At 36.4% G+C, this 27,951-nt stretch overlaps 3 protein-coding genes across 3 annotated transcripts; all 3 read left to right on the top strand.

Moving 5' to 3' along the window:
- LOC109821462 lies at positions 6,300 to 7,374 on the top strand. Its single transcript, XM_020387647.1, has one exon. It carries the CDS (start codon positions 6,571 to 6,573, stop codon positions 7,372 to 7,374), a length of 804 nt encoding a protein of 267 aa, XP_020243236.1. The 5' UTR covers positions 6,300 to 6,570.
- LOC109821461 lies at positions 11,039 to 12,972 on the top strand. Its single transcript, XM_020387646.1, has 4 exons — positions 11,039 to 11,045; positions 12,341 to 12,454; positions 12,608 to 12,664; positions 12,734 to 12,972. Exons 1-4 carry the CDS (start codon positions 11,039 to 11,041, stop codon positions 12,970 to 12,972), a joined length of 417 nt encoding a protein of 138 aa, XP_020243235.1.
- On the top strand, positions 13,949 to 18,806 carry LOC109822261 (short-chain dehydrogenase cctT-like). The gene is given in 5 exon segments (XM_020388431.1): positions 13,949 to 14,085; positions 14,175 to 14,263; positions 14,266 to 14,560; positions 17,387 to 17,546; positions 18,264 to 18,806. Coding segments are annotated over 4 exon segments (840 nt in total). The 5' UTR covers positions 13,949 to 14,085; positions 14,175 to 14,215; the 3' UTR covers positions 18,601 to 18,806.

Raw genomic sequence — 27,951 nt, 5'->3', positions numbered from 1 at the left:
TCGAGTTTCGGACTCGAGTGGAGAAGTAACTTGGACTGCAGGTGAAAAAACTCAGGAGTGACAGAGGAGAGTACTGATCTAAGGAGTCGAAGCATACTTCAAGGAGCATGGAATTATTACTGAAACTACTACTCCGTATTCTCCACAATCTAATTTGATTGCAGAAATAAAGAATCACACATTGACCGAGGTGATGAATTCAATGCTAATCATATCTAGTCTTCCTACCTGCTATTGGGGAGAGGCTTTGCTGATGGCAAACTGGATTCTAAACAGAGTACTCTACTCTAAAACTGATAGTACTCCTCATCAATTATGGTTAGGATATCCAGATCCTTTGGATAATCTCAAAGTGTGGGAGTGTCTCACATACGTTCGAATTCCAGATATCAGAAGGCCTAAATTCAGACCAAAGGCTAACAAATGCGTGTTTCTTGGCATTGCTAGAGATAGCAATGCGTGCAGGTTCCTGAACCTTGGAACCAACTCTATCATTGAAGCTCGAGATGCAGAATTCTTTGAGGATAAGTTTATCAAAGATAAAGGCTTATTACTCAAAGATATAGCAGATAATGCTAGTATGTCAGATACACAAGAGGAGCCAATTTCACGAGAAACTAAAAGTGTCAATCATGACGGAGTTATTGAACCATCTTCCAAGCATATCAGGAAACATAAATATTTTGGAGATGACTTCATCAACTATAGTGTGGAAGAAGGTCCACATACTTTTCAAGAAACAATACAGTCAACAAACGTTCTTCTGTGGAAAGAAGCTATAGATGATGAGATGGATTCATTGATCCAAAATCATACTTGGGAGCTGGTGGATATACCTGAAGGTGCAAGGCCTATTAGTTATAAGTGGATCTTTAAGAAGAAGCTCCGTCTTGATGATACTATTGAAAAGTACAAAGTAAGATTTGTGGCAAAAGGATTCTCTCAGAAAGAAGGTATAGATTTTTTTGATATCTATGCACCAGTTTGCAGGATCACTACCATCAAAGTGCTTATCGTATGAGCGGCGATTGAAAGGTTCGCCATACATCAGATGGATATGAAGACTACCTTTCTCAATGGAGATCTCACAGAAGAGATCTACATAGAGAAACTAGAAGGACTTGATGCTCCAGCTGGTAAGGTTTATAAACTTGCTAAATCTTTATATGGACTTAAGCAGGCACCAAAACATTGGCATGAGAAGTTCGATGGGATTGTTCACAACAATATGTATCAAGTCAGTGAATTTGACAAGTGCATATAAATCAAGATCATTGAAGGAAAGGTGGTGATCATCTGCCTCTATGTGGATGATATGCTCATCATTGGGAGTGATTTGGAGATAGTAATATCTACTAAGAAATTTCTTTCAGCACAGTTCAGTATGAAGGACCTTGGAACTACGAACGCAATTCTCGAAATCAAAATCATATACTCTAAAGAGGGTATTGGATTGTCCCAATCTCATTATGTCGAGAGCATGCTAAGAAAGTATAGCTACAACGACTTGCCAAACTATTAGTGCCATACAATTACAACAAGAAGCTTCGACCAAACACTGGAAGACCAGTAGAGTAGCTTAGGTATTCAAAGATCATTGGGAGTCTCTTGTACGCAATGAGCTGCACAAGGCCAGACATTGCATTCACTGTAGGAATGCTTAGTAGATTCATAAGTAATCCTGGAAAGCTTCATTGGGATGCTGTACAGAGATTGATAAGATACTTGAAAGGAACTACAGGTCTGGGCCTATTCTACACTGGATATCCGGCTATAATCGAAGGCTATTCAGATACGAGCTGGTGCTCGGAACCAGATGAGTCCAGATCTACTGGAAGATTTGTCTTCACTATGGGTGGAGCTGCCATCTCGTGGAAGTCTAAGAAGCAGACAATGATTGTATAGTCATCGATGGAATCTGAGTTCTTCACACTCTGTGTTGCAGGAGATGAAGCCGAATGGCTCAGTTGTTTTCTCCGAGACCATCCATTGAAATAATTACAAGACATAATTACTATCTATTGTGATAATCAGACGGCGAGTGCTGTGGCAGCAAACTCGATGTTCAATGGAAAGAAGTGGACCATTCGTCTAAAGCATGGCTATTTGAGAGAGCTAATTTGTCAAGGAGTCATCTTTGTGATTGACGTCCGGTCTTCATAGAATGTTGCTGATCCTTTGACTAAGGGTCTGAAAAAGGACATAGTCGAAAGGACGTCTGTAGAAATGGGTCTCAAAGTTTTGTAAGTCTTACAAATACTTATCATGTTTATTAAGTTATTAGTTCAAAACTTATGCTACTAATAATAAAATAATTGGTTCAAAAGTCAAGTAAGATTTGTAAAGTTTGGTGAGTCTTACAAATACTTACCATTTATATCTAGTTATTAGTTTAAAACTTATGCTACTAATAATAAGATAAATGGTTCAAAAGTCAAATAAAATTTACAAGTGAAAGGGTTCAAGTTTTCTTGGATTAATCGGTGTCTAAGGCAATGTTTGGGGGTTACGTAACACGCTCCGTAAGGAATAGGGTACTTAATTGATCTTTGATCTCCCTCTAGTACTATCCTTATCTGACTGAACTATCCGAGAAAAACTTTGATTTTTTCACCAAGAATCCTATCATGAGAGAGGATGACTCTTAAGCCTTAATGAGTTCAAAGCATTTCAGATGCGGAATGTTTGATAGGAAACATGCTTCAAGAACTCACTTATGCATGATGGAGATTTGTCCATCTCCTATGGTGTCTTGTGGAAAGATACCTAGAGCCATAGCAGAAACCAGGACATGCACAGGGCCATAAATGCGCAAAGGCAAAGGCAAGGCAAAGGTAAAGGCAAATGCAAGTGTGATTCAAAGTGAAAACTACCACATATAAGTTTGATTTTGTGTGATCGCTGGATTTTTAGACATGTGCTAGTTCAAGTCTCTGCGACACCATCACCTATCTTTTATTCAGTTGGTCTAAGGGGGATTCAAGTCCTTGCGACATATTCCTTATGTACAACGATTGAAACGACGGTACTGTTACATGATACTAGTTTTAAAAAAATTATGAGGGATTGTTGAATATTATATAATTTTTTTCTCTCAAATGGGCTGCTGCCTAACACAGCCGCCCATGTTTTCTTTAAATTTTTCAAAAGTGGTGGGCCCCATCGAAGAAAAATTTGAACGTGGATCCCACCTGCATAGTAAAATAATATTATTTTATTAGTGCATACTATTTTCCCAAACACTATAAATAGACCCCAATTCCTTAAGAAAAATTCATTCCAAAAACAACAATCAATATATACAGATATATATGTTGTAGAATAGCTAGTGCTCGTAGAAATAATGCCTAGACCGAGAAGGCCTGATAGATCAATGAGATATTTGCCTGATAGATCGAGGAGATCTTTACCTTATAGATTGATGAGATCTTGACAGTACTGGGTCGGTGCACACCAGAGTACTGGACTGCTGTTTCTAGAAGCAATTTGTCCTTGGGATCCTTACACCGAAGTAGGCCAAATAATACTTTAAGCACAGTGTTTTACAAATGTATAGCAGCTGAGTTGAAAAATTTTAAATTACTGCACTTTAGTTTTCTGTTTAGTTTTTGCTGTTATATATATCTGTATTATTCCAGATTTAACCACAGGCGCCAACAATAATCGTGTTCCATGCTAAAGTTTGCGGTGGTTTCTGGCGAGGACAGTGAGGAAGCGGAAGAAGACAGTGAGTGCCCCAGCTTTCTAGTGCTTCTACTGGATCAGGATGAGTCCTAGCTAGCATGGGTTGGACGGATGAGGAGAGTTCAAATCAGGTGATACGGTTCAAGTGGAAGTAAGACCCTCAAACCGTAGCTCGGATCTTAGCTCAAAGTATGCCAGCGGAAGATGTGGCTCTTTGTCCAGGGTAAAGGGCTTATAGCTGCTAACACGAGCCCCTCTGGATCAGGAGTTCCATCTACCATTGCGGTTCTTCAAGTTGAGCAGAATTTGGGGTGATTTGGGCGTTAGTGACCAGAGTCTGGTAGGAATTTGTCTTAAACTCAGCCCTGTGTAATGTGGCTTCTACGAGTACTGAAAACACCTGTGCTAATTTAATGGAGCAAGCAAGAACGAATCTATGGATATCGGTAAGGAGATCCCTGTTGATTGTGGGATCAGGGAAGCTCCAGTTGCCGGTATGATCAAGGGGGTGACGCAATATGCGACGGAATAGAGTAGCTTATTCAAGGATAATATTAGAGCAGTTTGTGCAAGTATGTGTCTTGAGTTTGTTGCATCCATAACGGATGATGGTGTAGACATTTCTGAAGAGGGATGGATGGATGGTGCTGGTCACTGGAATTCGTCCTCGGTTGGAAATGTGCTGGGGCTAGCTGAAGGGCTCAAATCTATGGAGGCTTATGTGAAGATTAATTCCTATAAATGTGGCAAGCCGAAGGTGATACTCATCAAGCCTGGGATGTTTGCATTCCAGTTTGATAGGGAGTTGGAAAAATAGGCTAATTTGGGTAATGGATCATGATTTTTTTGGTGGGAGACGACCTATTTGATTTTAGTACTGATCATTTTCCTAATCCTTGAAACTTCCAACTAGAGAAGAAAGTCTCTTAATTGGAAATAAATCTAATAATAGAAATTCTAGTATGAAACAATTACCATGAAAACCACTATTTAATTTGAAAACTACTATTGCAATAGTGAAAATCTTACATGGCGTAATATATTCCCTCTAAATTGAAATGGAAGATCAGAATAGGGAGATAAACGGACATGATCTGTGTCCAAGTTTCAAACTTAAAAAGGTTAGCATATAATAATTTACAAGGTCAATTAGGAGATAAACAAAAGGAAAACCTTTTATCATGTCAAACGTCTAGAGTTTAAATGTCTATTTTACTTAGACCAGTTTTGACAACCTTAAAAAGTGGGGCCTGGTTTGAACATGGTCTCATTTTGAGATAAATGTTGTTTGGGTAAAGTTAGACCAAAACTAGCCCTATTTTACCCAAGCTAAAGAATCCCCCTCTCCCCACCCCCAACTAAACTGGTTGTTTTTTTGATTTGGGGATTGGATTAAAAATAACCAGTTTTTCTCAAAACTGGATGAGGTTCAGTCAGTTTTGACAAGATTGCTAGATGCACCTAAGGGGCATGTTTGACAACTTTGCAAAACTAGGCTAAGTCCAAACTTGGTCCAATTTTGATATTGGTTTCTAATTGGTAAAAACTGGGCCACAAATGACCCAGTTTTTTTTTATTTCATTTTTTGGGGCTTAAACCAATTTAGTTGTGGATCAAGTGGGAGCTGGTCCACAACTAAACTGGTTCTCAAAAGAACCAATTTGAAAACCCATAATTTGGCATTGTATGATTTTTTTTGTTATGATTATCATCTAGTTTCTACTAAATAAAAATAAGAAAGAATTTTTTTTTTAAGTTTCTTAGTTCTCATCTAGTTTCTACTAATTACCAATAATTTGGCATTGTATGATTTTTTTTCCGTTATGATTATCGCAAATGATGATAATTCACTTGTGCAATTAGCTGTCACTATAGTTGCCATTTTTAGGAGACGTGACCATAAAGAAGCAGCTATGATTTTTTTTAATTACATAGGTCTGACTCCTACCGTTATTGTTTTATTTTGTATTATTCACGTATCATGTTGCTTGCGCGGCATGGTGTATTCAATACTTCCAAATGAAATGAGAATTGATCCATGGTCAATTCCATAACCGATAAATGATTTTGCTAGTTATACCTCGGCCTCCTTCAAGATTACAACTTTGAGATTAATACTTTGGACTCGGGTTTGCTTCTTCACAGTTGCAGCCTTAAATTGCATTTCGACCTCTTAATGGTCCCTCGAGATATCACTCAGGAGCTCCGAGCTCGACACTGTATGGATCCTGCTATTAAAGTCATTAGCAGACCGGTATTAAATTCAAACTTGACATCTTAACATATGAGCACAAGAGCTAATGCAAAACTTTAATCTTTAAAAACCGTGATTTTTGATGAATTTGGCAGAAAATCATGAATAGAGCAATTCTAAGCTACTTACCAAAATATATAGTTAGTGACTTCTGACTAGCTGCTACAAAGATCTTGCCGCATGCAATAATTTTAGCAATATTTCTAGCAAATTTTATTTATAAAGTTTCTACGTACGCTGGCTTTATGCTTTAGAAACAAAAGGGAATGAATCAATCTTATATGGAAATTATTCATTCACCTTCCAAAAAAAAAAAAATGATATACCCACAAGTCATAAAAAATCTCTGGATTAAAAAAAAATGCCAAATCCATTTGCAAATTCAGTCCCTGTAACTATAATTGCTCTCTTAATTTCTTCCTTAATTGCAATTTCACACCCTCACCATCAAAGTTTCTAAGAGGATCCTTCACTCTTAGCTGTCACCGCGCCTCTTCCCAATCCAAGCAACGAGCAAACTTTGAACCTCTCCCCTTCTTCTTCCCCCTCTCTCTCTCTATATATATAGCACCACGTACGCTATTCTATCTCCATAAACTCTCATACAATCATAAAACCTCTCCTCTAATATAATGCCTCCATCTCTTCTGCTCTTCGGAAAGAAGAGGGAAACCACTTTCAATCCCAATCTTCCTGGTCTCAAGATGCTAGCCAACGATGATCTTCAATACCCATATGTAACAAATTGCGTCAATCGCAATTTTACAGCGTCAAAAGCTAAGGCTGAGGACGATTACAACAAGGAGGAGGATGATGGCGCTTCTTGTTGGGCATCGTATGGGAGGGGACATGTCTGCAAGCTCCCTCCCGCTATCCCATTGCTCGCGAGGACCGCGAAATTGTCATGCCACATGCCCTGGATATTAAAGAGGAGCTACGAGGCCGACGGAAGGCTAGTCATTAGAGAGGTGAGGGTCAAGCATCATGAGTACTTCCGTGTGCATAGATCGAATGGAAGGCTCCTACTCCGACTTATCGAGGTTGATGGGAACTCCCCACTTTTCGCATCAAGCAAAAAATGCGAGGTTAAGGATGAAGAAGGGGATTTGACCGTGCGCTCTGAAGAAGAAAATTCATGTTCCTCGTCTTCATCTCCAACTTCAACACTGTTGTATGTGGAAAACGAGGGTAGGAAGATGGATGAGACGAATAAAGTCGAAAATTTTGAGTCAATAAGGGCAAAAGATTATAATGAGACAGAATATGAGGCAGATAAACATTTGAAATTTCTAGTTTCGTTGTCGTCGATGTCATCCTCGACCTCGGAGCCAACATTGCCGATGGGGATGAGAAAGGGGTGCTTTGCTGATGGGAGGGGATGTAGCCCACTGAACAAGATGATGCCTGTCAGCAGGATGGGGCTTATGCATGTGTAGATAGTTGGATGTGTTAAAATTTTGCAATGGAGATATAATATCCTCTATATCTCTTGGCGATATTGTTGGGACCCATCGAAAAAAACTTCATGTATTTGGGTACGATATTGTTGGGACCCATCGAAAAAAACTTCATGTATTTGGGTATTGATTGAGATTCAGCCACGGTGTCTTTAAACCATAGGACCCATCGAAAAAAACTTCATGTATTTGGGTATTGATTGAGATTCAGCCACGGTGTCTTTAAACCATACAAGAAAATCCTTACTATGCCTTTGAGCTTCTACCCATTTTCTTCTTCTACCTCGTTTTCTCGGTTGATTCTCAATCAAGAGTTTGTGCTCTCTGTATTAATAAGAAACAAACATAATATGTTATATAGTGGAATTTAAAGAATACAAAAAATAATATATAAAGATTTAATAAATAAAGTATACCTAATATACTCCCTAACTTCCCTATTACCACAATTGAATAAAGCATATCTATGTGCATTAACACAATCTACATCATCCAATGCAAATGCTTTGCCTTTCCTTTTCCTCTTTCCCCCCACTGGATGACCTATCTTTGGAAAAATAGGTGATGGCTCATCATCATCAATGACTTCATCATACTTTCTTGTATATCTATTAAATCTTGTCTTCACACCATCATGTAGATATAACGAGCAAAAAGTACTCCTACAGCAAAGGCAAGGCAATTATGATATAAACGGCCATATAATATACTCATATACGGAGTATTAAATGGGCCCTCAGCCCCTCACCTAATTAAGTACTCCAAGCCCAGTAATCAAAAAACAAATGCTAACGGGCTGCTGGACATTACATATTACTACTAAAGATATCTATATAAATTGGAGGCCCCCCTATGTTTGGGACCCTGGGCTATCGTCCCCCCTGCCCAGGCCCAGGGCCGGCCCTGCTTTCTTGTATATCTATTAAATCTTGTCTTCACACCATCATGTAGATATAACGAGTAAAAAGTCAGCGACTCTTCAGCCAAATACCCCTCCGCTATGGAACCTTCAGGAGTACTTCTATTGCGAACATATGACTTTAATCTACAAAGATATCTCTCTACCAGATACATCCAACAATAGTTAACTAACCAACAATCCAAAATTTGTTGAACTAAATGTATCGGCAAATGCACCATAATATCAAAAAAGCTAGGTAAAAATATTTTCTCTAGTTGACAAAGTATCTCCACAATTTCTGACTACAATTTATAAAGATCATTCAAATTAAGAACTTTACTACATAAGCCCTTGAAGAAAGCCCCTAATCTGATTAATGGAATAGAAACACGTCTAGGCATAGTCCTTCTCAGAGCAACTGAAAGCAAATAATGCATGAGAAAATGAGCATCGTGTGTCTCATTAACATTGACACACCTCGAGATATTTGATGCACAACCATGCGGCATTTTAGCATTTTTAACACACCACAAAATATCTTTTTCTCCTCCATCGTCATCGAAAAACATGCTTTAGCGAATGTAAAATGCCGACCATCAACTGACTTGGTTGGGTGTAGATCTCTTCTTATGCCCATATGCTGCAAATCAAAACGAGCTCTGACATGATCCTTCGTCTTTTCGGGAATGTCTAATAATGTCCCAATTATATTATCACACACATTCTTCTCTATGTGCATTAAATCCAGCAAGTACCGACATGTATTCTGCTCCCAATAAGGCAAATAAAAAAATATTGACCTTTTTTTCATGGACATCCCTTTTCTAATTTTTTTCTTCTGTTTCTTCCCAAAGTCATTAACAAAACCATGCAATTCCTCCATAATCTCTATCCCAGATAATGATTCAGGTTTTTTCCTAACTCAACATGGCCATTAAATTTTCTTCTATTTAACCGCCATGGATGATTACCACTCAAAAATCGACGATGACCCATGTAACACATTTTCCTACTGTATTTTAAATATTGTGAACAAGTGTCATAGTTACAGCAAGGACAAGCCAACTTCCCTTTAGTACTCCATCCGGACAACATTGCAAATGCTGAAAAGTCGCTTATAGTCCAAAGTAAAGCTGCACAAACATAAAATGGTTGTTTACTTGAAGCATCATTAAGTAAGCAACCCGACTTCCCATAGCTCTTTCAAGTCATCATTCAACGGTTGCAAGTAAACATCGATATTATTCCCAGGGGACTGAGGCCCTGGAATAAGCAAAGACAACATGAAATATTCTGGCTTTAGAGACATCTAGGGTGGTAAATTATAATTTATCAAGATCACCGACCATGTGCTATGCGAAATGCTCATAGTCCAAAATGGATTAAACCCATCACTAGCCAAGCCCAACCTCACATTACGAGGGTCTAGTGCAAAATCAGGATGATTGGAATCAAAATCCTTCCATGCTTTGCCATCTGCTGGGTGTCTTAGTTTCCCATCCTAAAGGCGCTCTTTTGCATGCCAACTCATGGATTCAGCAGTCTGAGAACACATGAATAGTCTTTGAACTCTAGGTTTTAAAGGAAAATATCTTAAAACCTTGGCTGGAACACCTTGCTTATTTGCCTTCCATCTACTTTCACCACATTTACTGCAAGCAACTTTTTCTCCATCTTCTCCACGGTAAAGCATGCAGTCATTAGGGCAAACATGTATCTTCTTGTAATCAAGGCCCAAATCCTTCACAATTTTTTTAGCCTCATAATAAGACTTTGGTAGATTTATTTCAGGAATTGCCTCTCTCCATATAGCTAGATAATCATCAAATGCCTCGTTGCTTAGGCCATGGATGCACTTGTGAAGATACAACCGGATGATAAAAGAGAGTTTAGAAAAAATTTTACATCCTGGAAAAAACTGCTGCTTACCTTCATCAACTAACTTATAAAATTTCTTTGCCTCCTTAGTTAACCTTTCTTCATGGTCACTTAGGTCATCTTCTTGGTTCACTGGAGACTCTTCTGCTATATCTCTAAATACATCATGCAATAACCCATCTAGGTTGTCTTGAGCATCATCAGCAACATCATCAACTTCTTCATTATTGTCATCAACATCCATCCTTGATGACACACCCTCTCCGTGAAAAAACCATTCATAATAATTTTCTACAAATCCTTTGACAATAAGGTGATCATAAACAACATCACGACTATACCAAAAGCAATTACAACAAATGCGACAAGGGAAATATATTTCATCCCCTACTGCTCCATTAGCAAATGCTCTCTCAAGAAAGTCATTGACATTATTAATGAACTCCACACTCACTCTAGGAGCATTATACATCCAATCTCTGTTTTCCGCCATTTATTATATATTCTGGAGAAAGAAAAAATGATTAACACTATTAATAACTACATATAAATATTATGATTTATAAAATAAAAAATCAATCCTCTTGTTACCATTAATAGCAATATATTCAATCAACATTCGTGCGGTTGCCATGCCATGATTTGTATTTGTAAGCAGATCATATGCTAGTTTAATATAAAAAAAGATTATAAATGAAAGTAGGTTACCCCGTAATTAACTTGGACTGTAACTGGACTAAAAAGATAAACTTGGACTGTAACTGGACTAAAAAGATATACAAAAGATGAATGCTATGCACTTGAAATTGGCAAGTCATTATAAGGAAATAATAGTATAAAAAATGCTATGTAACTGAACAAAAGATGGACTGTAACTGAACAAAAAAATGCTATGTAACTGAACAAAAGATGGGCATCACATATATAGAAGGGTTACTAAGAAAATCAAACATCCCATATAACTGAACAAATTGATGAAATTTCTTAATCCTGAACAAATTTCTTAATCCTGGAAACAATCACAACTTACAGACAGGAGGGTTACTAAGAAAATCATACATCCCATATATAGGATAAGTTTTGTATCGGACTGTACACTAGCATAACCGTAAACTTCTATCAATTTTTCATAAAAACTCAAAGTAATCACGTGCAACATACCTGACTAACTCCCTTCAAACGCAAGACTAGAACATTTAAGAGAATGCAGCCATCAGCTACAAAATTGATGAAATTAGCGGGCTTGATTGCTGAAAACACACTCTAGAAAGCTCCTGTTAGCGAGATCTGAGCTCGATTTCTGGAGAAAACCCTAGAAAACAGAGAAGGAGAAAATACCTGAAACGAGGGTAGCTCGACGACGAGAATGACAACAAGCTTGACGACGATGAGATCGGAGAGGATATCGGAGATGAGATCGGAGAGGAAAACGGCGACGAGTTTAGTGATGAGATTAGAGATGAGATCGGAGAGGAAAACGACCACGACGATTTTAGGGAGCGCTCTTTTTTTACGGCGATTTTTGGGATCAGAGATGAGATACTTCGTTTAAACGGTGGGGACAATGAGCTTTACAAACTTAAAGCTCTTGAACAAAGCCCAGGGACAATTATTAAGCCTAGAAACAATTATTTGGGCTATGGCAACGTTTTTCATTAAATGTTGTATTAGGCACTGCAAATCGTTACGATAGATATCTAACGCAACAGTTAAAACCGTTGCGCCTTAACCGCTGCAATAGATCAATTATGTGGTAGTGAAGCAAGCTGTTTATAAAGCGTCCTTCTCTCCTCTTTCTTCTCTTATCATGTGTGTGTCAAATGATACATACATTAGGCTTAATACTTGTTAGTTTGGAGGGCTAAGTGAGAAATAAAAAGGTCAAAGAGTTGATTTAAATTCTGTAAGTTGATGAGTTATCTACAAGAACCCAAACTCAGATCTGAACTGACATCCACCGGCGAACCAAAACCACATTGAGCTGAGATTTGGATTCATATTAACTAGCATTCAAATTTTCCTGTTTCTTGCAATAATTAGCATACAATTTATATGGAGCCCTTGGAATCCATACTGATCTCAGCCAAACAATGTGTTACTCGGAGAAGGTGTAATTATTGCCCCTTCATTGTTGGCACATTCTGTCTTATAGTCATTTCTCTTCAGGCCCCTTGAGGTTAATCCAAGGCGGGGTTCCTCAGATGATAACTAGGGGAAGGGGTAAGATCGTAAATGTCGGCAGTGTTTCAGCTCCGCCTACTCAAAGATACTTTGAGGAGTGTATATGTTGATTTTCCTCCTTTTTTTTTTTACATGTTATCCTTAGTTTCAAAAGCTCACAAACCAAACTGACTCTATGAATTGTAACATTGTATCATTTTAACTATCACAAGCATATCGATATTCATCTATATTACTTTTACATGTTCACAGTACAATACTACCTAAGAAACATGGACATGCATAAATTGATAAAAAGCATGGTGAAGAGTGTTGTAACTGATATAAATATCTGACATAAGAGGGATATTGCTGATTTACTTACATATTGCTTATCAGAGCCTATCAGAAAATTAAAAAAAATCCACATTCTGTTACTATTTACATCTTTGCCCACTATTTATTTTATGCACATAATATCCAAAATTCTCTACAAGTTGGAAATTAGGACTTTCGATATCAGTGTTGTAAGTGTGGTTCTAGGAGCAAGCAGATCAAACTTGGGGAACACATCTCTGGAGAGATACAACACACTTCCTGAATGGAAGTTCTACAAACTGTTCGAGGCCGCAATATGAGCAAGGGCTAATTTCTCTCAAGGCTCACGATCGATGCAGACTGAATAGTTTGCAAATAAGACAATCACGATCGTACTGAAGGAGAATCGACCAGCATGGTTCTCTTACATCAACTGTCCATAAGTTCAGCCATCTTCTACTACATGCCCTAGTTCATTAGAGGACTTTTTCAATAGGGTGGCATTGAAATGTTAAAAGAAAAGCAACTTGAGTTGGTATGTAATACCAAGTGCTATCAACAATCTACAGGTAGACTTATACACCACTTTTTATGTTTTCAAAATTTATAATGTAAAACTATGTGTTATTGTTGTAGTGATTTCCAACAATTTCCGGTTGTCATGCATGGTAAAATAGTACTTTTTCTCATTTACTTTTTTAGTTTGGACACCAATCGTAAATTTTGTTGGAAAGCAACAGTAATTTTGAGAAATCCAAATTTTATGTGGATTCGGTTCGGTCTGAAGCTGATTTGAAACTACTTTCCGAGACTTAGAGACATGATAAAATTGTATGAGAAAGGATGCCACATGAGTCCGCTATAATTAGCATTTAATAAAGAATTAGGAGAGAGATGAGAGGCAATGAGAGAAATTAGAGCAAATTAGATGGAACTCAATTGTTATTCAGGATTTATTAGTCCATGAACACCCATGAGGAAAAGCATTTAAGAAAACTCCAATTTCTAACATATAGGTTTTATGGGGAAACAACAAAAGTTGCTTGGCTTTCGCGAAAACGAAACATTGTCCAGTTTATTTCAACAACGAGAATAAAACATTTATTTTATTAAAAAATGGCTTATTTATCTAAAATATGTGATCATTAGAAGGGACATGTGAGGTTTCACCTTCCTATTTCATAATAAATCGACATGAAATTCATTATGTAATAGAGATAAGATATCTCATATGTCCCCTCCAATATCCTATATCTTGGGTGGATTAATATTTTATGTCACGTGTCCCCTCCTAATCGTTCCCCTCTTTCGTTTCTCTCTTCAAAAGTTGCCGTACTTTACGACCTCTCCTTAAAGTTTCGCACTTGGTACCTCAACCCTCCGTCCAAATCCTCGTCTCTCTCTTCAAATCCTGAATCAATTTGCAAAATTTGGTAAACCCATCTGTTTTTATTACACAATCCTTTCAATTCTCTCCTCAAAAACCGCCCCTTTTACCTAAAACAGCAATCTTTCGTTGCAGTTCGAGCTCTTGCTTCTAATTTTTCCTCCAAATTCTCCCAAATGTCAGATTCGGAGAAACAGGTTGTTCTGATCACCGGCTGCTCGGAGGGTCGGAGGGTGGCATCGGCCACGCCCTCGCCCGTGCCTTTGCGGCCGAGGGGTGCCACGTCATCGCGACGAGCAGGTCCCTGGCCTCAATGGAGAGCCTTGGGGCTGATCCTCGCTTTTTCCTTCAAGAACTTGATGTTTGCTCTGAAGAGAGCATAAGGAAAGCTGTGGAGAATACATTGGATAAGTTTGGCCGGATCGATGTTCTTGTTAACAACGCGGGCGTTCACTTGGTGGGTCCGCTGGCCGAGGTCCCGATGCCTGATGTGGAACAAGTCTTCAATACTAACGTATATGGTAATTTTTCTCAGTTTTTTCTTCTTCTTGTTTTGGGCTTGTTTGCGATACTTTACTGCATTATCTTGTTCTGGGCATATGAAGGCTAGGTGCCTGGCATTTCATAGTTACATTCGCATATCCACATAAGATGAGATGAGTAAAAACTAAAAAAAAGTGTTATCTGTCTGATTTTCGAGGTGCCTGCAGTTATTTGGCCTCCCTTAACCTCATCAGAAAAAGAAATGGTGGTGGTGGTGATGATGAATATGATTATGATAAGAAAATTTTGCTTGATTTGAGATTTCAGAGTTCTCATCTTATATTCTGTTGGTTTAGGACATGCATTGGAATATGAGCCTAGAGATGGTTGTTCCTTCTTCGTTTGTGTCTTCCACCTTTATTCTATGGTTCAACAAATTGGTCCATGTAAAGAGTGTTGAGGATGGAAAATAGAAGATCTCTCCCCCCCCTCCCTCCTTATAAACTTACAAGGGTGAAATTGGTTATGTCCTACGAGCTTCAGTATGTGGGATGTAGTAGAGGATCTAAACTCAATAAATTATTAAGTTCAAATGCAAGTTTTGATAATGCAATACTCGATTCTCCCTAAATGTGTCAAGTTTTGCTGACAAGTTTACAAGTTCTCATGCTGATGAAAAATGCTTGGGTTTATTTCTTAAAATATTCCTTATCGACCAAATATTGTAAATAATGTTTGGAAGAAAGGAAATAATTGAGACAGAACTAAGACAGAGTATTCTTTATAAATACTTAGGAACTTGCATCCTTGAGTATTCATCTCAAGATCAAATAAGGAATATAATTTATTTATTATTTCATACATACCCACTAAGCTATTGCATTAATTCTTGGAATCCTAACCTGAAAAATGTGAGTTGTTCTAAAATTGGTTATTAAGCTTATTTGCCACCCTTGTTACTCTCGGTCTAGGGAATAACACATGTCAAATTGTTCATGAGATAAGAAAATTGTTGAATGTTCCCATGACCATACTCTACATGTACCCGTATCTAACCTCCATATCCACGCTCTACATGTACACATTCAACCATGCCATGCTAAGTAGAAAAACTAAGATAAGTTTACTTAATCTTGTCCCAAAAGAGGCAGTATTACAAAATAACCTTTCCAGGTTTTCCTAATGAAGAGGCTAATTTAATAGGTATACCAAAACTAGTTTAATTGGTAAAACATGATTGGACCTCTGTTGTTTCTTTCTTCCTCCTCCTTTTCTATGATTAGCGTTCCTATTCTTTACGATTTCTTGGATATGACTGCCCCAAGTGTCTAGACTTGACAAAAAGGGAGAAATAGATTGTTGTGAAAGAAATCAGATCTCCTGACCGATTGGTCGTTGGAGCAATGTGCTGGAGTTTAAAGCCATGGGTAGTTCTTGTGATGAACTAACAATGGGAATATATGTAGTTATGTACTGCAAGAATGATGAGCATTGGGATAATTGTTATGAAAGAAATCAGATCTCCTGACTGAGTGGTTGTTGGAGTTTAAAGCCACCAAGGATCCATAGCTATTTTGGACATGTGAAAAGTTGTTGAAGTAAATACTTGCTAACCTTTCTTAGGTTTTATTATATTTAACATATTCTCTGTGCATATTCTCTGTGCATAAAATATTAGTCTAATCATCTTGAGTATGAAGGCCAGCCTAAAGCTGATATTGCATAAGTGACTATAATTTGACACGTCTGAGGAGGTACGTGGTAGACCTGTGATTCATAGACACAAACTTGAGTTTCATGCCATGACATAGACATGATATTCTCGAAACAAAACTATTTAATGTCTAGACATGAGGCAAGAACTGCATATGAATTTTAGTCCAAAATATATGTCTAATTATCTCATATATGTCTATGCATCCAGTTGGGTACACATATTGGGAAAAGTTTAAATAACAGAAAGATTTAATCATCTAATTAACAACCAGTTTTAGTCAAAAGTAGAACTCACAAAAGTGTTGGCCCAAATTTATTTACTGGATAGTAACATTATATGAACCCACTTCAAGTTGGTGTTTCCCCAACACAAACATGAGGAAATACGGATTCTGTCTATAGAGGATAGTTTGCTCATAGTAAGAAGAAAGAATTTTTGCAGAGTATGTTCGCCACCAAGGAGCAGCCTTCAAATTAATCGGGGCTTGAATGTTGCATAGAAATGATAAGCTTTTGTATAGGACATCACCTTTACCTCTGTGACATAATGTGAGTGCCCAAATAGTTATTTGATGGATTCTATGGTGAGATGAAGATCTATGAATTTATGTCAGGAGTTAAGTTCAGACTTGAAGTCCAGTTTCACTATCTCTATGCTCCAAAAAGTAGGGCTTGCATGTTTGAATAATTACGACTTGATTAGTTGCCAGTAGATTGGACTCCATTCATTTTGTTTGTAATACATCATTTTGACTTTGAGTTTGATCATTAGCAGTAAGGGTCCTATAGTTTCTATTTTATAAACATGGTTGTGTTGTATTTTATTATATACTGAAGAGTTTGTTAACAGAAAATATCAGACACGTCAATCTCAAAAATCCAGACTTGAGGACCCAACTGGTTATCTGTTTGACTGTGAATATGCATATATTTTGGACATATATATTCTTGAGTTTGTAGGATTGTTTTTCTTCTATCCTTTCTTTATGTCAATAGATGTATGCAGATACGGATTGAAATATTCTTATTTTGTATATCTGTATAGTTATTTTACAGTCCCATATGCATAACATCCAGCAGTCATCTCAACCAATAATTAGTTACTTAGTATTTTCTGCTTGTTCTGTCTTATAATCATTTCTCTGCAGGTCCCCTGAGGTTAGTCCAAGCTGTGGTTCCTCACATGATAACTAGGAGAAGGGGCAAGATCGTAAATGTTGGAAGTGTTTCAGCTCTGGCCCCTGGACCATGGGCTGGTGCTTATTCTGCATCAAAAGCTTCTATCCATGCACTAACAGATACATTGAGGTGTGCATAAGAACATTTGTTTCTTACTGTTTTCCTTACTTCTTATGCATTAATACACAATTTGAGTTCAAGCTTGCAAATCAACTATCTTTATGATGTTCGCAAGTTTGTATTTGATATCTTTCCATTTCCTTCTCCCTGGGGTGAACATGTGTTATGGTTTTTAAGTAATTTTGATATATTGACATTAACGATTTCTATATTACCTTTAGATGCTTAAAGTATATCCTCACCTAAGAAACAGGGACGTGGAACATTGATATGGACATGATACGAGACACAAATACACACCAAAAATTCTAAGAGGCATGTACTAAATAGCATTAAAAACAGAAATAAGTATCGTATCTGATATGTCTGACATAAGATAGAAATATCGTTATTATTTATGGATTGGGTAAATTTCAGATTGCCCGTCTCATTTTTCATCAGTATAATTATCACCCATTAACTCATTTATAACATTTATCAAACCCTCAATTGATGAGGAAGAGGGTAGTTATCTGCAACTTTCATTCATAAAATGCCAATCTAAGGATGAGAAGTGCTAATAAAAGTGTTGAGGGGTGATATGTGGAGGGGGGTTGCTTGCAATTTATAAATTTTACCTATCAGATGACTATCCAAACATCGAAAATTTCCATGTTCCACAGCCATTGCCATTTTTGTCTGCTTTGCAATTTTAAACTCGTCATGTTACTTCAAAATTCTATGTAGGCTAGAACTCAAGACTTTTGGGATAAGCGTTGTAAGTGTGGTCCCCGGTGCAATCAGATCAAATTTCGGAGACTCGTCTTTGGTGAAATACAGTAAGCTTCCGGAGTGGAAATTCTACAAACCTTATGAAGCTGCAATCCTAGCAAGGACCAATATCTCTCAAGGCCCCAAATCAACACCTGCAGAAGAGTTTGCTAAAAAGACAGTCTCAGCCATATTGAAGAAGAATCCACCGGCCTGGTTCTCTTATGGTCAACTATCCACAATTTTAGGCATCCTTTACTACATGCCCTTGTTCATTAGGGATATTGTTTACAGGATGGCATTGAAATGTTGACCAAAGGGGAAAAAAAAGAAAAAAAAAACAGTTCAGTTTAAGAGCAAAGTGCTACGAGTTTTGAACAATTCTATGTGTAGATTTTGTTATTATGATTCACTTGTTTCAGCTTTTTTTTTACCTTTCATATTTGTGAAGTAAAACCTGTGTGTTATTGTAGTAGTGGTTGCTTACTGCAATTTGAATTGTTTTGGCTTGTGAAGCTTAATATTCTTTTGATTCAGTTAAAAAAGGGACCTTTTTGTTTTGTGCATGCCGATTTATTTTTTAGTATACAAATAAATGCGCATGTCATGAATGAGTTATCACACTTTTTACATCATTTAAAATTTGAAAAAATGAAAAATGAAAGAGACCGTCTATCATTCAAATATTTGTCTTCGACTCTTTATGCATATGTTCTTGACGAAATAGACAATGTAAGTTTTATCCTTTGAACATTGACTCTACAAACACATTTCCGGTCAATCTTCTTAAAACTTGTCCTTCTCTTCTCATACTTTAAGAGCAAGAGAGTTAAACTTTATTATCTATACGTGCCTGGTAAAATTATTAGTTGAGCGATTTTTCCTACTCATATTTTAAGAGCAAGAGTTTAACTGAGTGACGACGAGCCCGCACTTTACGTCAACAATTCCTGTAACCCCTGCACAAAGATGGCCTCCATCACTCACGCCATATCCTTTAATGGTAGAATCCAGTAGAAATAACGCCAAAATTAAAAGTAAAAATAATAATAATAAAAACGTAAGAGATACAATGACAACAAATACTATCACCAGCTAAGATGCAAGTGTACAGAGTCTCATCATGTTTGAGAGGGCAAGACCACGTGTTGGGTGGTTGCAGGGGCCTGAAGCTCGTCTTAGGTGGCTGTAGTGGCTGCTGCATACTGCATACCAAATTGCAGGGGCTGCTGATTTAAAGGAAGTGGGTAACGTACAATTGGTGGAGGCCGTTGATGTCCTGGCTGTACTGGTAAAGTAGGGTGAGCCCCCACACTTCAAATTCAAGCGCAGAGGTCGAATCCCCACGCTTCAAATTCCAAACGACAGAGTCTTAACTCTGCGTTATATCATTAAAACGAGTTTCCTCGTTATTCGAAGTTTAGAACTTGCCGAAGCAAGTTTTACAGCCACAAAGGCCATACTTACCACCAACGAAAGGAACTGTGGCAGCGCCACACCTGCTAATCGGGCACACCGGCGGCGGCCGAAGCCGACAGGCAAACTCTGAGTCGCGACAACAGCGGGCCTGGGTCGGGAGATAGTCTTCTTTCTGGGCGTCATTGATGAGGATGATCGGAGAAGATGAACAGGATTCACCGAAGGTTAAAACGAAGAGTTGTTCGTTAAACGTTTCGGGGAAGAATGGAGAAGAGTCGAATGACTCTTGATTTGATCACAGCGGTCTATTTATAGACAGCTGTGAGCTGTCAAATCGAAACGAGATTCTAGATAAGAATCGCGCCTAAACGTGACCTCTGCATCCGCGTTGGAGTTGGTTGAACTTCTGACGCAAAGTTCATCTTTGCGTCCCAAATCTCAAGCACAAGATTCACTTGTGCATTTCAACGCCACAATACAAACATTTCGACGACCAGGGCTGTCGTACAACTTCAAACAATTAGAAAGAAACTAACAATGGCCATCAAGGTGACGAAAGCCGAGAAGAAACTAGCCTATGATAAGAAGCTATGCAGCCTCTTGGATGAGTACAGATAGGTTATAATAAATAATGTTGATACTATCGAGCTCAATCCGTCGCACAACTCATCCTTCCAAATGGATTAACATTCCAACCAATATTAACAAAGCCCAAAGATGCTTAACTCACTGAAGAAGACCTCGTTGACAAGTTTGTAGCTGATGTTTCTGTGGTGGCTTCGGTATCATCGCCTCTCTTTTACTTAACTCCTGCAGCTGCGCGTTGGGTGTTCATCAATACCTACAAGAATCTTTTTTGCTGGTGTTATTGACAATGAATACACCTTCATATAAGTCGAAGGAGTATCTCAAAGATCTAAGCAAATTCGCTGTTACTTTCGCTTCTGTTGCATCATCCGAGAATGTTGTTATTCCTGTTGCCGAAGAAGAGGAAAAAGTTAATCCTACTAATGGATCTAACGATGATGACTTGGACTTTAGCTTGTTTGACTAAGTTCATTGTCATCAACACACAAAAGTTATCTTGTTTGGTTTAAGGTGATCAGAATTACCTTAACTACTTTTACACGTTCATCGGGAGTATGAGGTTAACCGTTATCAAAAGAGATTGCAAGGAATCGCAAATACAGGAAGTAGAATTATGATGTACAGAAAATTCCGACAACCAAATTCATAACGCCCTCAAAACAGATGGAGTGAACAATCATTCAACAAAATTTGGGATCCAAAGTATTCCGAAAATTCGTCCCAGTCAACCGTGAACTTTCGAAAACTTTAGAGGGGTTCTGTAGGCTGTCTAAAAATCATAATAGATAGATGATCCCTACCAAACTTCAATGATGGAAGTTACAATTTGACGATTTCTACATCAGCATCTCGATAATGAAAGTTACAATCAGACGACTTTCATGTTAATAAACGAAAGCTACAATTAGTGAATTTTTACGTAGATCGAGAAATGTTACAATTCAACGACCTGGACGACAATCGATGAAAAGCTCTGATTCAACAGGCTTCACAAACAACAGTGAGAGTTACAATCTGATGACTCTCATCTCAAAAATAGCTAAATCGAAGATTACAGAACAATGGTCTTTGCAACGCTTTAATAGGGAAGGTTACAAACCTACAATCTTTTCGAAAAACACAAAAGCGACCTCTGTGTTTCAGCTTCAAAACACAGAGGCGTCGTCTGCTTTTCAGTTTCAAAACACAATGAGACCATTGCATTTCAACATTATGCAGATGCCTAACTCTGCGTCCCAAGTCTGAGATGCAGAATTTGGTTCCAAAATGCTAGCTTGAGACATTTGACTCGTTCAAGCACGAGCTGAAACGGCTTCAAAACTATTTCCCCCACGTATTGAGGGATTCTCGCCCACTTAGGAGCGGATTAAGGGGTCACTTACACCCCCTTATCCTCCTATAAATATCCAATCAACTAAACCGAGTAAAAGGATCAGATTTTTTTAGGGGATCAGATCAGATTTTTTTGGGGATCGGATCTGATTTTAACAGATCAGATATTGGTAAAAGAAATCTGATTTTGGCCTAATTCAGAAAGAGGTTTGAGGTATCTTTTCAGCAACGAATAGTTTAATTCATTAACCGAATTTTCTGTTTAATAACAACTCTTTTACAGAGTTTAAACTCGTTCTGAGTTCATAAACTCTGAAGAGTTATTTTCAAACTTGTCCAAACAAGTTTACATTAACCGCTCCAGTGAAGTGAGACATTGGATCATCAACGAGAAGCAAACTCGATACGAACTTTGAGGGAGGCATCTCATCGCTACCGTGAAAAACCCAGTTTTAAACAAAGGGGAAGATCTCCGTCGATCTTCTTCTCTTTTGTAAATCGGGATTCCGATACAAGAAGATTGTAGTTTCTTTTTCTAAGTCTGTTAGAGAGAAATTATATTAAGAGCGTTGTAATCATTCTTTGTCTAAGTCAGTTAGAGAGAATACCACATTTTTGTTCTCAATTTTCTTCTTACAAATTTCTCACAAACACTCACCGAAAGCTTTACAATTAACACTCTTGCAAGCCCACTCTACTCCCTCTAAGTGTTAGTCTCTAGCCCGTGTCTCTCTCAAGTACTCGGATTTACAAGCTCTTCCTACGCTTTACTACCGACGCCACTCCTCTTGGGATGACCCCGTCTCTCACCACACATTTCTCTCAGTGTACAAGTGTATTACAAAGTGTATCCTTACAATGAAAGCTCAAATACAAAGTTTTGTTCTCTACTATGGATGAGAACTCAATTAAGGGTCACTCTCAATATCACAATCCCACAACCCCAATATATACTATGTATACAAATACAATAAGCTCAATAGGTTGTGTGTGAACAATGAGTATAAATCAAAATCAAACTAAACTTAATATAAACTCTAGCTTAAAGAAATGAAAATCAAACATATAAATAGCTAGATAAGAGTTTAGAAAAACTTCTCTAGATGACAAGAGAGAGAGGGAGAAGAGTTGAATGCTCAAACACCAATGGATGATCTCCACAAGCTTTTGCGAAATTTTCTTCACAAATAAACTCTTGAAACAAATACTAAAACAAACACTAAAACAAACTTAAAACCCTCTTAAAATTGTATAAAACTTTCTTTTATTGCTTCAGAATGTTAGAGGGCAAGGGGTATATATAGGATCATAAGACAAAGTCCACAAACCAAGAAAAACCAAGCAAAAAGACAAAATAACGAAAACTGGAAATATAGTCGTTAGAGGCCATCGGTCGACAGATGAACAGTATCAGTCGACTGATGAGCTGACCATTACAGGCAGTTCACAGCTCATCGGTCGACTGAAGACCTCATCAGTTGACTGATAGTTCATTAGTCGACTGATAGTTCATTAGTCACAAGAACAAAAACTATTTGATGATTCCAGGCGAGTTCATCAGTCGACTGATAACAAGTTATCAGTCTGATTAAAATAATAAATCTGATTTTTGAAGTGGTTTTAAAAATAGCAAATAAATTCTAAAAAATATAAAACTTTGGGAACTGATTGTAAACATGATAATAAACATGTTACAAAAAGGTTTACAAGACATGAAAGCTAAACAAGGTATGTTTTTGATAAAATATTTTAAACAAACTTTTAAAACTTTGTAAAATGATTTTATAGACTTGATAAAAGATATAAACTATACTTGTTAAGTCTATAAACCAAAAACACAATATTTTTCAAAATACAATAGAATATGAAACATATGAATATGTATATGAATGTATTCTTGTTTCATATCTATATAACTAAACTAAAATAATTTATCCACATGAAAACAAACATATATGTATATAAATATAAATATAAATATATTAGTTTGAAAAAAAACTTTGTTTGTGGATAAAACCCAAAACCAAAATGTGTATATATATAACTATATATATACATAGAAACCAATAAAATGTGTGTATATGATATTGAGCTTAGAGTATCAACTCACATAATATAAACCCTAAACTAATTTACCCAAGCTATTGGTCTTTAATAAGCTCTTCTTAGTTGTGGATGAAGCTTGATCTTGAATCTTTAACTTGAATGTATTGCTTCACTCCACTATTTCCACCAACCTCCATTTGATATGATCATTATGGCACAATCAATCTAACCTCCAACTCATTGTTTATTTAGAATAAATAAAAAAACAAATACTAAACAAATAATATCAGTCATAAAGTGTTTGTTAAAACATCATCAAAATAAAAAAGTCAACAATCTCTCCCTTTTTGATGATGACAAACAATTTACAAAAAAAGATATGCATGATACGAAATGAATATATAAATTATGATAATCATGCATAAAAAAGTAAGATATACTCACAATATTTCTCCCCTTTTGGCAACATCAAAAATGGGGATATAAAAGAAATAGGAAAGCGAAAGCTCCCCCTACCTATAAGCATGGTGAGTATAGAAACAAATAATAGGGAATAGCTCCCCCTATCAAAAAGCCTTAATGAATATATGCAATGATGACCAAGGTGAAACAAATAATAGGGAATAGCTCCCCCTATCAAAAAGCCTTAATGAATATATGCAATGATGACCAAGGTAAATATATATGAGCAAGCATAGATGAAAACATGCTAGGCAAAACTAACATACAAAAAGACAATGAGAACACATATTGATATGACATTAGAAAATTGTGTCTCAAAGCATAGGTTTAAAAACAAAGCATAATAAAAGAGCAATTTATGAAATCAAGGGAATGAAAACATAAGAATTATGAAAAAAAGTTTTCAAATGAAAACAAATCAAACCAAATGAAATCATAAATCAATCAATTTAAACCATAATAATATAAAAACAAACCAATATTAATTTTTGTCATATATGACAAGAAAATTAGGGAGATAACCATATCAAGCTCTTAAGCTTGTTCTAACCCATATAAAGAACTTTTAGCACCCGGTAAACATGATTTGGGAAATAAACACCCAATAAACCTAGGGGTTGCTCAAACATAAACCTCTCATCAAAATCAAAACAAAGAATATATCTAAAAATGATGATTGATTAATGAATGAATTTTTTTTTTGTAAAATTTGACCAATCCATATAAAGTATACATTATAAAGCACAAATAGATGATCCATAAGCTCAAACACATAAATATAATTATAAAAGTGTTTTATAATGAATCTATAAACACAAATACATTGTTTATACCAAAAACTATATAGTTCAAACCAAGAATACAAAACATATGAGAATCATGAACTATGAATATGAAAAACCAAATATCATTTTTAATTTATCAACAATGTAAAACAAATACTTTCTTTTAAAGATTTAAAAGTTGTTTATAATAAAATCTCAAATAAAAATTATCTTTAAGAACATGAAAAACTAAAAATTAAAAAAATTATTCTTAAAAATCAAACAAGTTTTGGTACCCAATTACTCTTGGTAGCTAAGAGTCTAGGGACATGACTCCTACCGTTAAAGCTCAAAGCCCTAGGGTTATGATCCCTTTTGGGTACATGTGGTGTACTAACACAATCATAACAAAAATTGTATAAATGACATTTACAATTGTAATTTGTGCAATAAAAAGGTTGAAATAATTTGCGTTGATCAATTGGTTGTGCATGTAACTCATTTGCAAAAATAGATTTTTCTTTAAAATTATTTTGAAAATGGAAATCTCTTCTCAAATCAAAATAAAATTGGTCAAATGACAAAAACAACCACAAACATCACATTTAAACTTTTGTGGCTTAATAAAATCATTTGGCAAAGGTGAAATTCTTTTCAAATCAAAGCAAAATTTTACCAAATGGCCAAAACGTCCACAAAGATAACATTTGTACACATTAGCATGCTTATGATGAACTTTATGAGAATATGCATGTGCATGTGTACATGATTATGAAGCTTCATGGGATGCACAAACATGACTAGGCTTGATGAGTTTTTGTGCATTATAGCAAAATCTAACAAGATGGCCTTTACAATCGTAATTTGTGCATTTGTAGACTTTGCTATACATGTGTGCATAGTGAGTGTTTGATTTGGAAGTAGTGTTAACACGGGACTTTACACACAAGCCCATAAGCTTATTATGATTAACAATGCATGAATTAAGGGTTGAATCTAGAGTAGATATATGATTCTTAACATGACAACTCATCATTTTGCACAAATACATTGTTATTAGAAGTAGAACATATATAGTTATTTCCAAAAGAAGCAACTTCATTTTTCATGTTCTCTACTTAGAATATGACATTATTCTTCTCAAGAGTCAAGCTAGTAACAGATGAGGATAACTTTTTATTTTCAAAATTCAGCATATCATTGTTCTTTAAGCATTATATTCTCTTTTTCAATGATATCAAATTTGGACACTAGCTTCTCATGATCAGATTTTAAATTAACATGCTTGCTTTTTAAAATTATAAAGCTATGGTGCAATTTGTTATAGGCATGCAATAATTTTTCAGAAGTACAAGCACGTTTATCAAAAGATAAATCACATTCAGATTTTGACTCGCTTACCACACTAGGGCTATCACCTAGTAACCATGTGCATAAAAATGAAGCTCCACATAAACTAGAAGCGGAATCCTCCAAATCTTATCGGATTGCCTCCAAAATTTCTTGATGTGCTTCTATAAGTTTCCACAATGTATAAGCACTATCAAATGAATCAAGCTTGCTAGAAAACAATGAATCAAAAGTATTTAACAAAAATTCTAACAAGAGCTTATTCATTGTAAATATTTTCTTATCATGATTGCTCCACTTGGATTTCTCCAACATGAGCATAATATAAGCATAGTCGATAATTTTCTATAAATCAAAGTGTCTCGATCGAACAAAGAGTTTAAATCTAACACACCATTGGGCATTAGGGAAATCATCTAATTTAGGAGCAACATTAATGGTATAACCTAAGCTAGGTGCATCGTGCATATCCATAATGTGTTAAGCAAGCAAAAAGAAACATCAAAACAAGATTAGCAACAATATGAAAGCTTGGATCTTTAACTCAAGGTGGTTAAACCATAAATCAAATAGCATCAAACTCTGATACCAATTATTAGACCCTAATGCCACTAGGAAAGAACCTTTGGGGGGAGGGGGGGAGGAGGGTAAATAGGGTTTATGCTAATCTAATCTGATTTAATGTCAATAAAAACTAATTAATAAATATCTTAGCTTACCGAAAACTTTATAATTAACACTCTTACAATCCTACTCTACACCATCTAAATGTTGGTCTCTAGCCTGTATCTCCCTCAGGTACTCGGATTTATAACCTCTTCCTAGGCTTTACTAACGACATCACTCCTCTTGGGACGACCCCGCCTCTCACCACACACTCCTCTCGGTGTACAAGTGTATTACAAAGTGTATCCTTATAGTGAAAGCTCAAATATAAAGTTTTGTTCTCTACTATGGATGAGAACTCAATTAAGGCTCACTCTCAATGTCACAATCCCACAACCCCAATATATACTATGTATACAAATACAATAATCTTAATAGGTTGTGTGTGAACAATGAGTATAAATCAAAATCAAACTAAACTCAATGTAAACTCTAGCTTAAAGAAATAAAAATCAAACATATAAATAGCTAGATAAGAGTTTAGAAAAACTTCTCTAGATGACAAGAGAGAAAGGGAGAAGAGTTGAATGCTCAAACACCAATGGAGATCATGATCTCCTCAAACTCTTGTGAAATTTTCTTCATAAATAAACACTTGAAACAAACACTAAAACAAACTTAAAACCCTCTTAAACTTGTTTAAAACTTTCTTTTATTGCTTCAGAATGTTAGAGGGCAATGAGTATATATAGGATCATAAGACAAAGCCTAAAAACCAAAAAAAAAACCAAGAAAAAAGACAAAATAATGGAAACTAAAAATATAGCTGTTAGAGGCCGTCGGTCGACTGATGAACAGTATCAGTCGACTAATGAGCTGACCATTACAGGCAGTTCACAGCTCATCGGTCGACTGAAGACCTCATCAGTCGACTGATAGTTCATCAGTTGCAAAAACAAAAACTATTTAATGATTCCAGATGAGTTCATCAGTCGACTGAAAAATTCCATCAGTCGACTGATAATAAGTTATCAGCCTAAATAAAACAGTAAATCTGATTTTTGAAGTTCTTTTAAAAATAGTAAATAAATTTTAAA

This window comes from Asparagus officinalis, chromosome 8, assembly GCF_001876935.1.
Source record: "Asparagus officinalis chromosome 8, Aspof.V1, whole genome shotgun sequence".
Taxonomy (NCBI): domain Eukaryota; kingdom Viridiplantae; phylum Streptophyta; class Magnoliopsida; order Asparagales; family Asparagaceae; genus Asparagus; species Asparagus officinalis.
Note: the sequence above shows the minus strand (reverse complement) of the source record. Positions and strands in the feature narration are given on the sequence as shown.